General features: G+C 38.3%; 2 protein-coding genes across 3 annotated transcripts in view; both read right to left on the minus strand.

Annotated features, from left to right (window-relative positions):
- Positions 1-12,612, minus strand: part of LOC126816138 (uncharacterized) — a 54,624-nt gene extending 42,012 nt beyond the window's left edge. Inside the window, exons 1-3 of one of the 2 annotated variants that reach the window (XM_050542345.2) lie at positions 11,958-12,612; positions 2,175-4,134; positions 821-1,000 (exon numbers count right to left, since the gene is read on the minus strand). In XM_050542345.2, the coding sequence (XP_050398302.1) occupies positions 821-1,000; positions 2,175-4,130 (2,136 nt within the window). In that variant the 5' untranslated portion in view covers positions 4,131-4,134; positions 11,958-12,612. The remainder of the gene's footprint in view (positions 1-820; positions 1,001-2,174; positions 4,135-11,957) is intronic. The other variant, XM_050542347.2, reaches the window with a different exon arrangement.
- The window catches only part of LOC130012154 (putative ferric-chelate reductase 1), a 257,602-nt gene that overhangs the window by 25,108 nt on the left and 219,196 nt on the right, over positions 1-13,298 (minus strand). The window lies entirely within an intron of this gene.

Consider the following 13,298-nt stretch of genomic DNA (forward strand, 5'->3'; position numbering starts at 1 on the left):
TTTTATTTCCGTGGGAGGACCCAGAGAAAACCCACGAAAAAATCCTAGTAATATAACAAAAGAGAGTGAAACGGGGTCATTTTGGGACTTACATATAGTTAATATTTATTTCTATAATCAGCTAGTATTTAGGGGCCTTTACAAGTGGTGGGAAATTGGAGGACCCAGAGAAACTTGCACATTCGGCCACCCAGTCCTCAGAAACCAGAGGACGAGGACTGGGAGAAAATTCACAATGTTAGACAAGTGAAACTACTCCTTGTCACGCTTAAGCAAAAAATCGAAACCACGTCACTTGACTGGGAGAAAACCCATAGGGCTAGACAGTTGAACCTACTCCTTGTCACGTTCAAGCAAAGAATCCAAACCATGCCATGTCACTTGATTCAACGACAGACCTTGTAATCGAACCAAGACACGTTACATCATTTGGCCACCCACATCCCAGAAACCAGAGGACTGGGAAAAAACCCATGAGGTTAGCTAACATATACAGAACCAGGATCGAACCCACATGTCAGACCTTATGAATTAAAATGCAGATGACTCAGCCAGTCAAAATATACATTACATACACATGTGATATCAAATAAATCTTGCTGCTTCCAAACATTTTTGATACTTTTTCAGAGGCTGGATGTCCATAAAAAAAAACACTAAGAGTTGTCAATGCCTATCCTGATGATGATCAAAATGTTTGGTCTCCAAATCTTTCTGACCAGCAGTAAAACCATCTGAAAACACTAAATTTTGTTTTAATTTCATTTTTACAAATTTTTACGATAAAACTGACATGGCCGTAGCAATTTTTCATATTTACCTCTGGTGTCATCTTTAAATAATGTGAACGTATCTCATTTTCTCCTGAATTTGCTGGTGCCAACATCACAGTACGGAATTTCCTAAATGCTTCCGATATCTCTTTCTCTGCATTTTGTTTATAATGTTCGTAGACAGATTTCTTGGAATTGGCTGCATCCCTCTGAGCTTTCTTCAGGACCTATACAAATATAGATTTTCGACAAATTTTGAGAATCTTGAAAAAATATTGAAGTTCTATCGGTCATATTTAAATCTGTGCCAGATGTTTATTAAAAAGATATATAACAAAACTGAAAACAAAAAACCTACAAGATTAGACGGACGAGCCTACTTCTTGTTGTGTACAAGCTTAAACATACATTATGCAAGAGCTAAATCTGATTATTGCAAGTCTTAATTTAGGCTTCAGATGTTATAGAAATTATAAATTAGATCTTTATTTAAATAACAAGACCAAAATCAACTCTGTAGACCAGTGATGGGATTTCAACATTTTACTTGTCAGACATTTTACCGAAAATAAAGGGGCATAACTCTTATCGTTATTTAAGCAGACGAATTCGTACCACAATTAAAAGTCACATGTCAAAATATTCAAATGGCTCGGCTACAGCTCGGATTTAAATAGGATTTCACTAACTGATTAAATCAGATAAGGGGTAACCTGATGAAAATACGTCAGTTAGATCGAGGCTAAATGATAGAGTGTACTTAGCAAGGCCGCTGTAAAGCGTTTCCGTATGCCATTGAAAACGCCTGTCAATCAAACGTTCGGCGAAGGTGAAGACACATTTCGCTACCATTTCTAGGCAAATATTACAACGATGATAACTATGTTCAGAATAAAGTATAGCAAGAATGGCCAACTCTCTATAAATATCTCCCATAATGTATCTTTAATTGAAACCACTCCACTTGACTCAATGACAGACTCCATTAATAATACATCATTCAAGAAATAAATCTGTCTATTGAGTGTTTTTCATTAGGCCTTTAATGTTATATAAATCATTAATTAGACATTTATTAACATGTCAAAACCATAATCAACTCTCGCTGCCATTGGATACTCAAGATTTTAACTAGACTAGAACGGTTAGGCCATTTTATGATTTAATTTTAAAAGATGCCTCGAATATACCAGTACCGTAGTTACGACAATGCAAAATCAATACACATATCTTGTCAAAACTATAAAATGTGATAACTCGGTTCAGAATAAAATAATTTGAATGAATTTTTCAATATATTTATTTTGCATTATCTATTTTTGAACTATTATAGCAAGAACGACCAGCTCTTTATCTAAATGTTACATAATGTATCTTTAAAGAAATAGTCTAACAACATACTTGAGCGGCTAACGGCAAACTTTTTATCCCAATACCCAGATGATATCCACTGGCCGCCTGTCGTTCCTGAACGATGAAAGTCATGACTGCGTCCATTTCCAAGCGTTCCGTCCATTTATTATTCTTGGTCATAAAGTCGCGTATATATTCTAAAATATCAATCGTGGTGATCTGTGGAATTAACACGTCTTGAGGAAATTTAAACATATCGTAGATGACTGGAAGACGTTGCAGAGGTCCAAGATGGAGTTTCTCAAAGTCTCCTTTTTCTGGAACAAATTCTCGTAATCTTTCGTATAATTCATGTAAGCTGTATATTGAATGAGTTTTTATGAATGCATGGACGTATGCATTGATCCGCGATACTGTGCGTAAATGTTCATAGACACACTTTATCTGATCAATCTTACGTAATTGAAGCTGATTTAGATTGTGTAAGTTCAGTCGCTGTAAAAGTAATTTCTCTATTCTCTCGATCGAAACATATTCATTGGCATCAGCAATCACCTCAATACAGTCTTGAGCTATCTCTTCAATTTGAGCTCTCCCTGGTAATCTCCCTTGTTGGAAGTTGATTCGTCCCACATGAATCTCCTTTCTCTCCAATTTATCAACTTTGGGAGGGGAGACAATCTGAACATCCTCTTCATCCTCACTACTTTTACTTTCATCTGAACTGACAACTACTGGATCTGACGATACAGATCTGTTGTCTCCTCGATTACTGATAGATCCTTGGAGCATGTGACTTGGGCCTTGTTTAGCCTGAAGGTGAGAAATGGGGGATAAACCTGTTTGTGTGGCTTGAAGTTGAGCCAGGGGAGATAAACCTGTTTGTGTGGCTTGGAGTTGAGCAAGGGGAGAAAACCCTTTTTGTAAAGACATTAATGGTGATATTTGTGGGATAGGACATGTCTGGTACTGCTGGTTACCAGTCTGGTTGACTAATTGACCATAACTTGAAACAATGGTTGACTGTATGGCCGAATTGTTTCTGTTTTCAAAAGTCAGGGTCTTACGACCAATGGTTCCAGCATTTTGTTCAAACCAACTTTGTCCAGGTCTTTCCATATTAGTGAATTGTGGATTTGTGCCAAAAAGTCCCACACCAGGATTCGGCAACAGACCTTCACCACTAGGTCCAGGTGATGCTCCTGAATACGTCTTGGATGGTCCTTGAAAATGGGCTTCTTTCGTTTTTTGGTGTTCCAGACCTTTCCGGCTCGCTGCATATGCTTCCGCTTCCTCTCTCTGTATTTGGAGGAAATCTGATTGTGCCTTTGGTATGGCTCCAGCCCCCCAGGGTCTAGAGACTTCGTCTCGTGACATACTTGATGATCTTGAGCTTGACGGAGTTCCTTTAGGTTTCAACCATGGTCCAGGGGCTTCATCTCTTGAAATACTCGATGATCTTGACGGAGTTCCTCTTACTTTTAAGTATTCCTTTTTATCTTTCTTAAAAATAACAATCCTGTCCATTCCCTGTAACACATCACTCATATTCAAGACATGAAAGTCGCGAGTTCTGGGGCTTTTTTTGTAATATTTTGAATAAAGCTGCCATAAATTCGAAGACAGAACTTCACCTCCATTATCGTTAATAATCTTAATCACTTCCTCTTCTAAATTTTCTAATTTCTCTTTCTTTGATGGTTGTTTTGGTAGGTTTGGAGTTTTCGGGAACTGCGAAGGTCCAGCTGTGTCCTGCTCATCCCCTTCCGGTCTAACATCAACCATACTTCCTTTGATAAGAAAACAGGAACTGTAAATATCAAACAACTTCTTCACCTTGGAAACATCATAATATTCTCCTGCCTGTCTTGTCAGATTTAATTTCTTGGCCACAGCATTCAGTAAAGCTCCTTTATCCATTTGTCCACACTGTTGTAAGATGTCGAGTGCCACATCTTTCCAAGCCTGTCTACGGCGTTCAATTTCATTCCTTTTTAGATCCATATTTCTAGAAAAAAAAAGAGAATAAGTAGATATCTATAGCTGAGTTAAATGATAGATTGCCATGCAACTAGACATGCGGTGAAATGGGGTTTAGCGTTAATTTCCTACTTCTCTGCTCCATCGGGGCTAATTAAAACGGATGAGCATATGTTATGCTAAACGATAGGTTGCCATGCAACTAGACATGAGGTGAAGTGGGGATTAGCGTTAACATCTTATATTTCTGCTCCATCGGGGCTATAATGAAAACGGGCGAGCATATGTTATGAGCGCAATAGGGTTTTAACGTTGTGTAATGAAATGAAATGGGGTTTAATGCCCTACTGTTCTGCTCTGACTGGGTTAATGAAGACGGGCATACATCATACAATGTGCCATGAGGGAAATTTTGCCCAGCCAGCTATGGCGGTATATTAGATTCAAAATTCTAACATGCTATCGTCTAATTTCTTACTTCTACTCATGTAATTTCTAACTTCCATTCATGTAATTTCTAAATTAAGACAATGTATAATCCAACTTCTTTATTTGTTCAGTGTAAATTTTAATTCTGTTTCATCTTATTTCTATTATTAAGGCGACAAATGTCTAGCGCTTTACATGTTAAGCATGAACGGCAAACAAATTTAGAATTTTGATACTTCTTTAGCAACCATCATTATGACGTCGTTTGGTGTCGCCACCGTGTGCTCAATTTGCGATTGAGCACCTGATCGGGACCATTCTGTTGATACAAACGACTCGCTCTTCGTCCGGTTGAATGGTCTGGCGAAGTGTTAAAAAAAAAAACTGAGAGAGTGAGAGAGAGAGTTTAATGTCCACTCGACACAATCTAGATTCGGTATTAACATGGTTCAATTTTATTTCAATAATTCGCTTGCGCATAGGGGTGTTTAGCAGTGGGAGGAAACCGGAAGACCCGGAGAAAACCCAAGGGGTTGGACAGGCGACCCTTACTCCTTGTCACGTACAACCGGGGAATCGAAAACACACCAGTTGACTCAATGACATACATGTGTACCTTATGGTACAGCACGCACGTGCTAACCATTCGCCCCCCCCCCAACATTGAACGCGATATATATGTATGGTTTGCAAATACTATTTCAAATACGGTGGCTAAGTGGGTAAGACGCTGGCTCACTAGCCTAGAGGTCGGGTGTTCGATCCCTGCATTGGCCGAGAAAGATCATCCAGATTTTCCGGCGTGGTTCCCCCTTGTCAGTGATGCAGGACGGAGGGCAAGTACAGTTAAAATATACATAAACAGAAGTTAGAAGTTAGACGAAAGCACGTTAGAATTTTGAATCTAATATACCACCATAGACAGCGGCAATACAGCCTTCTCTTATATCAAATTCTAACTGCCAAGTGGTCTTTTACGTCCATGCCAATGTGTACACGGGACCTCGGTTTTGCGTCACATCCAAACGACTAGACAGCTGTCCTTGTCAGTACCCCCGTCCTGCACCACTAACAAGGGGAAACCATGTCAGACAATCCTGATGAACTGTTTTGGCCACCACCGGCAGCGAACCTTCGATCGACCTCCAGGCTAGTGAGTCTTCATCTTACTCACTTAGCCTCTGTGGCTCCAATGTCCTATGTACTGTTCTACTCCATCGCGACTAATCGATATGCCATGCAGAGTACTATGCCGGACATATTACACAGGCTAATGGTGCTGCGGCCTATACTCTTATTTTGACTGCCAATTGTCAAAGGTTTTTCGTCCATTCCGAATGGACAGGCCCTTTGTCGGTCCGTACCTGGAACTGACAAAGGAAAACTATATTGGAAAATCCTGAGAAAATGTTTTGGCCAACACCTGGATCTATTGGTTAGCGCCTAACACACTGAACTACCGCAGGTTCATCTGGAACAGAGTCCAGTTCAGAAACAATTTTTAAAACGCTCTGAGATGACATATACAACATAATATACTCTTAAAAAAGTAGGGGATATTGAAATGCAAATATCTATGCAGTGTGATATGATAAATAAATAGTCATGGACACTTGACATACTTTAAGAGTATGTTCACAGATGAAGAACTTATCGCCCCAACAGAACCACTGATCTGCACAAGCGACATGCAATAGCGCCATACGCGTGGGAGAGGTTCATTGTCAAATTTGACACTTCAAGGAAGGGTTGATGAAAACTGGCACTTGCTGGTTTATCCTATCCATGTTTGCTTTCCTATCGGTTCTTGCATAAGATTTACTGTTTAGCATATCTTTGCTTTAGTGTCTTACGTTTAATTTGATCGGGAGACGTGTTCGTTAACAACACTGCAAGAATTGGCTGTGGCACTGGAAGAGGAGTGAATCAGATTGTCCCAAATCGTGATTGGACGGTTGTTTATGAGCATGCCACGACAATTGCTGAATGTCTGAGGATTGGTGGAGCAATTACTCATTATTAAGACAAAAATCAACCAGCGGTTGCAAGGCAGGATACGCCCACATTTTCGAGAGATGGATAGAGAACAAGCTAAAAAGAAAGTGATTTTTCCTACAATCAAGGGCCATTATTCAGGAATTACAATTCGATATACGCAAATATCGAAGGTAACCGAGATCTTTGTGTTATAAACTTACATTTCAAGTTTCAACAAAATCGGATAACCAGCGGCTGCCAGGCAGGATACGCCCACATTTTCGAGAGATGGATAGAGAACAAGATAACAAGAAAGTGATTTTTCCTACAATCAAGGGCCATAATTCAGGAAATTACAATTCGATATGCGTGAATATCGAAAGGAACCAAGATCTTTGGGTTATAAACTTACATTTCAAGTTTCAACAAAATCGGATAAAAATTGTGACCTCTATAGTGTCCACAACCTTGATATACCATATTTTTACGCTATTTGAGAACGAACGGCGGCCATTTTGTCTGTCAATTTTAGGCCATCCTTAGGGTGTAACGGTGATATAATAATACGTTTTTTTAAATCAGATAAAAATTATGACCTCTATAGGGTCAACAAGCTAAAAACGCGATTTTTCGTACAATCAGGGGCCATAATTCAGGAAGTTACGGTCCGATATGCGCGAATATCGAAAGGAACCAAGATCTTTGGGTTATAAACTTACATTGCAAGTTTCAACAAAATCAGAAAAAAATTGTGACCTCTATAGTGTCCACAACCTTGATATACCATACTTTTACACTATTTGAGAACGAACGACGGTCATTTTGTCTGTCAATTTTGGGCCGATTTCACGAAATTCGAACTCAGCCATCCTTAGGGTGTAACAGTGATATAATAATACGTTTTTTTTTAAATCGGATAAAAATTATGACCTCTATAGGGTCAACAAGCTAAAAACTCGATTTTTGGTACAATCAGGGGCCATAATTCAGGAAGTTACGGTCCGATATGCGCGAATATCGAAAGGAACCGAGATCTTTGGATTATCAACTTAGATTTCAAGTTTCAACAAAATCGGATAACAATTGTGACCTCTATAGTGTCCAAAACATTGATATACCATATTTTTACGCTATTTGAGAACGAACGGTGGCCATTTTGTCTGTCAATTTCGGGCCAATTTGCACGAAATTCAAACTCAGCCATCCTTAGGGTGTAACGGTGATATAATTGAAGGTTTTTTAAATCGGATAAAAATTATGACCTCTATAGGGTCCACAAGCTAAAAACACGATTTTTGGTACAATCAGGGGCCATAATTCAAGAAGTTACGGTCCGATGTGCACGAATATCGAAAGGAACCGAGATCTTTGGATTATCAACTTAGATTTCAAGTTTCAACAAAATTGGATAAAAATTGCGACCTCTATAGTGTCCACAACATTGATACAGTTCCTCCCAAATTTTTGGGACCGAAATCGCCGCGACGAGGTGAAAAAAACCTCTCAGAATTCTCTTAGATTTCATGGTGAAATTTCGCTTGATTCCGCAGCGATTTTTCTCTAAGATTCGCTAGGAATTCACTGTGTTTCCCTAGGAATTCGCTGTGTTTCTCTAGGAATTCACCGTGTTTCGATAAGAATACATCGTGTTTTGCCGTGCTTCCCGCAAGGAATTCGAGAGCCTACCTTAAGCTAGGGTCGAACTAATATTGTCTATAATAAATTAAAGGAGTTGTAATATAGTAATGCTCCCGGGAAACGTGTACATGTATAAGGAGTTAGGTAATCTCGGGAAGACATTTACCGGCATTCTGTATCGGTTAGGATTTTTTCCCCAACGCACTTTATACATACATAACGCCGGCCAAAATGTATGCAAACTATGAACAACTTACAATTTTTTAAACATATCAATTCATCTTCGTTTATAACTTAGATGTAATCCGTCAATTTGGGGCTGCTATCAAATCCAAACTTTAATCTATATACGATGAGCTTTTACACATTACTTCATTACTCGCAGCTTCGGTTAATCTAAATCAATCATCCATACAGCACGTACAGTAAATCACTCTGCGGGTCGCTTAACGGTATGTTACGTGGTCAGAAACGCGCCAAACGATTGGAACTACATGTATATTCTTACGCTGTTTTACTCGGCGAATAATATCCGCTGTGACAATATACATCTACTTTATGTCACCCAATTCATTTTGGTGGGAGCAGATATTGAATAAGGCCATTTCACACACAAATACGTGTACATTACATGCGCCTCATATATTTATACAATATCCACGAGTGTGTTAATTCTCGTCTTCACCCCGTTATAGTTTACTTATTTTGAGTACACTTTCTGAATGATTCCATTCTTTTGTACGTCCAACTTGTCGATTTCCTACTGCATATACATGTACCCTGCAGTCCATGCGAAATGATATTTTTTTTACTGGACATTTGGGCAGGTATTATTCCAACTATTGCTGGACCGAATGAGATTTTACTGGTCCAAAAAAGTTCATACCAAAAATATGCATAAAATAAGTAATAATGGCCTAAAACTCGAAAAACAACAAACAGTATTTTCGTTCTATTGTTACTTAATATTATCTATGATACACGTAAATCATTATTATTTTCTATCAACAATAGCTTGGACTTATAATTAAATTTTTATCGCGCCAATATTTACAATCGTTTTACTGTTCTATAAATAGACCGCGTAAAGAAAATATTATCCCTTAGATGACAATCGAGTCTACCAGAAGCCAATGTTATTAATACAATATTAGTCTGGATTAACCTAGCCTACTACTTACTAGACTAGCTCGATATACGGTACTATGTACTCGAGATAAGATTTTGTTTACATTTTAAACAATAGTGAAATTAACACAATAAATTAAACGAGAATTCAACAGTCTGTGCACGAAGTGCCGTCAGTCAGTGCCAATACGGCGATGATTTAATATTTGTAAGTTGAGTGTCTGTTAACCCGTCCACAAGCAAACCCGTCCACGGTTAAGGTAATACCGGTACTTGACTTGTATATTATTTAATTGATTAAAATAGATCACTTTTACTCATTGGTTGTTTATATTGTTTTATTAACCTAATAATCAACTAGCTTGGCTCGCCATCCCGACAGCGATTAGTTCGAGTTCAAATTCTTTATTCCTTTAAGCCAAAGACTCATCAGGTATAACATATAGTACAAACAAATAAATAAATACAATATGTACAAAAACAATATAGTTCACCGATGTTTTTGTAATAAAGAACAATAGTATTGTTTGTTGATTAGCGTTATGATTTTAGACAAAATGGTAAGTTCACCAATGTTTTTGTAATAAAGTAGACCCGTATTGTTTGTTAATTGACTTTATCCCATGATTTAAAAAATTGGCGATGGTTAATATTGGCTCAAAAATAATTCCTTAAATTGCGCCGGAGCCCCTTTTAGATTAATTGAATTCGCATAAAAACAACAAAGAGTGGCTACGTGCGATTTTATTCTTTGATACACGGGACATTTCTGTTATTCAAACAAATCTGCACGAGAATGACAACATACAAATTGACAGTTACCATTGGTTTGGGGTTCATGAAGAATAGGCTTTTCTATCGAGCCTACAGTTATTCTTTTCTAAAATAAAATGAGTGCCTTGGATTTTTGTGTGGATTTGATAGCGGTTTTACTTTACTAATATTCTCTGACATCGGAGACTTGTGTCGCGTTCATTTCATTTTTGCGGTAAGTACGAGCTTCTTATGTCTGATTTGAAAGCGCTTTCGACTCCCGTTGCAAGTTCTATTTATCACTTTTGTGACTTTCGCAGTGTACCCCCTCCCACCCATATTATTTTAATACGTCATAATACATTATTATCATATACCGGTGACAGTCAAGATTTGCTAAATACTTTTCGCCAAGTAACACAGCGTAAGAATATATAGTCCCTGTGTCGAACCCAACATCTCATGTTTTCGCGCGTTTCTGACCACGTGACGTACGGTTAACCGCATTGCGGAGTGATTTACATGTATGGCACTGTGATTTATGAATGGTTGATTTAGATTAACTGAAGCTGCGAGTAATGAAGTTATGTGTAAAATCTCATCGAATATAATTTAAAGTTTGGATTTGATAGCAGCTAATAAGATGAAATGATAAGTTTAATAAATTGTAACTTATTCATTGTTTGCATACACGTACATTGTGGCACCACGTTATACATGTACAGTGTGTTAGAAATACGACCGTAGCTGCCTCGCCAACAGTTAACATATCTTGTATTCAGCTTTAATAAATTACATTTTTCGTCAACATGCTTACATCAGGATGATATCGGCACTCAAGCGATTCACCGTGTTTCACCGCGAAACACCCTATTTCGCGGTGATTTGGCTAGCTGCCGTTTCGCTAGCGATTCCCCAAGATTCCACCGTGAAATAGAGTGTTTTTCCGCGGTGTTCGGCGATTATAGTCCCAAACTCCAGCACTGTAGTGTATACCATATTTTTATGTTATTTGAGAACGAACGGCTGCCATTTTGTCTGTCAATTTTGGGCCGATTTTCACGAAATTCGAACTCGGCTGTCCTTAGGGTGTAACGGTGATATAATAATACGTTTTTTTTAAATCGGATAAAAATTATGACCTCTATAGGGTCCACAAGCTAAAAACGCGATTTTTCGTACAATCAGGGGCCATAATTCAGGAAGTTACAGTCTGATATGCGCGAATATCGAAAGGAACCGAGATCTTTGGGTGATCAACTTACATTTCAAGTTTCAACAAAATCGGATAAAAATTGTGACCTTTATAGTGTCCACAAGCTAAAAACGTGATTTTTCGTACAAACAGGGGCCATAATCCATGAAGTTTCGATCCAATACATGCCAATATCGAAAGGAACTGAGATCTTTTGGAGATAAACCTATATTTCAAGTTTCGTCAAAATCGGATAAGAATTGTGACCAGGAAGTTTTAAGCAATGTCTAATTTCAATAGGCCCTACAAATAGAACTAAGTAAAATACGATAATAAACTATAACACATACTTATGGAAGAACAATTACTGATTTATTTGGGCGACGTTTCGAAGAGTATTCTTTCAACGTTTTCAAGCAAGTACAGTAACAAATGTATAGAGCAATTATATATAGACAAGCAATAACAACAATTCAGAAACCATGCATGACAACAACAAGATCAAAGGAATAAAAACAACATGATCAAGGGCAATGTACATATGAAGGATTAGTGAAACCACTGATAGGTAATTATAGGGGTAAATAATTTTAATTAGACAACCAATCATGACAAATGAGAAACCATACATGATGTGAATAAGATAGAATTCCAAACCAGTTGATCATGGTGGAATTCCGAAGAGGGCATTCAAAAATAACAGCAAAACAAAACAAAATTTTGCTTTTTACCTTCCTTCTCTGAGAAATAAATCTTCATTCAAATTAATATTCGTTAAATGTTTTACTAGTTGTTGTTCCGCCACTCATTCAACATCGCTAGCCGTGCTGCAGTGCAGTGGCTATCTGGTATCTTGAAATTAACTTTACGTCTTTGTCGCCACCCTGATCTCCAAGAAGTCACTGCATTCATTTCCAGGAAATGATTGCTTCCTGTACAGTTATTGTTTACTTCTACTTTCCTAGCTTTATTTTCGCTTTCGGGACCATGTGGTTCAAAGGGAAATAACTCCAATTTTGTTTTTGTTGTCTTAAAATCCAGACGGTTTTATTTTCATTTTATTTCGTTATAACCGTTTATTGATTGACAGATATCCAGCATCATCGGTTGTTTTTAGAAATTAGTTATCACAACGTTGTAGAACACCCATGGACCCTACAATAGTATGATAAGTTCCAAGTCAAATCTGAATGAAGGAAAGTGTATGTCGTTCACGTTGTCGAGTCATTCGGGTGGACGAAAAACCGAGCTCCCACACACCAGTCCATTTGAAGATTTCTTAGAAATCTGCATTCTGGACATCTGAGACACGCTACCTGCGGAGAAAAAAGCTGGCCACCAATTAATTTTCGTACGTTAGTTACGTACGAGAAATCTGGTTTTAGAGCTGACATTGAACTTGGCCCGCCTCATTACCATATAACGTCCTTGTCATGGCCTTAGCCTCGTTGTGAATGTCTCACCTGGCTGGTCGACGCTTACCTTTTTGCCCAATTCTTAACAAAGTTGTTATTTTCATTTCCCACCCTCCCTCCCAGTAGCATCACTTAGTAGTAAGGGCTGTGTGTTTTCTTGATTATAAACTTTTCATGTACGTATTGATATGTCATCGCGAGTTCATATTTTACAATATTAATGAACAATGTATTACGTTGTATTAATTTGTATGTTTTTAAAGTTATGCTTGCTTCGTTCTGTAATAAAATTGCTGCCAATGACAAAATATGTAGTCCTCAGCGTGCATTTTGAGAAAGGTCATAAGGGTAAAAGTGCCAGCCCAGGGCCCAAACGGCCGTATGTTAATTAAAGGGAGGCTGAGTGGGTTGCGGATAGGGCTACTAGTACATTTTTTCGGATTCCATTGTCTCTTGCCAGTCCCCCTGTCTTGCACCATACTGGCGAAGAGGAACTTCTTGGCCACCACCGGGATCCAACATGGGACCTCTACGTTAGCAAGCCAACTTGTTACCTACTCACTGAGCCACTGCAGATCCCAGAATTTGATAAAGACGAGGCGGAAACGTCACTGTTTGAGCACAATTTCTCATGTCAAAATGAGAAATAATAACAGG

This window comes from Patella vulgata, chromosome 3, assembly GCF_932274485.2.
Source record: "Patella vulgata chromosome 3, xgPatVulg1.2, whole genome shotgun sequence".
NCBI classification, from domain to species: Eukaryota; Metazoa; Mollusca; class Gastropoda; family Patellidae; genus Patella; species Patella vulgata.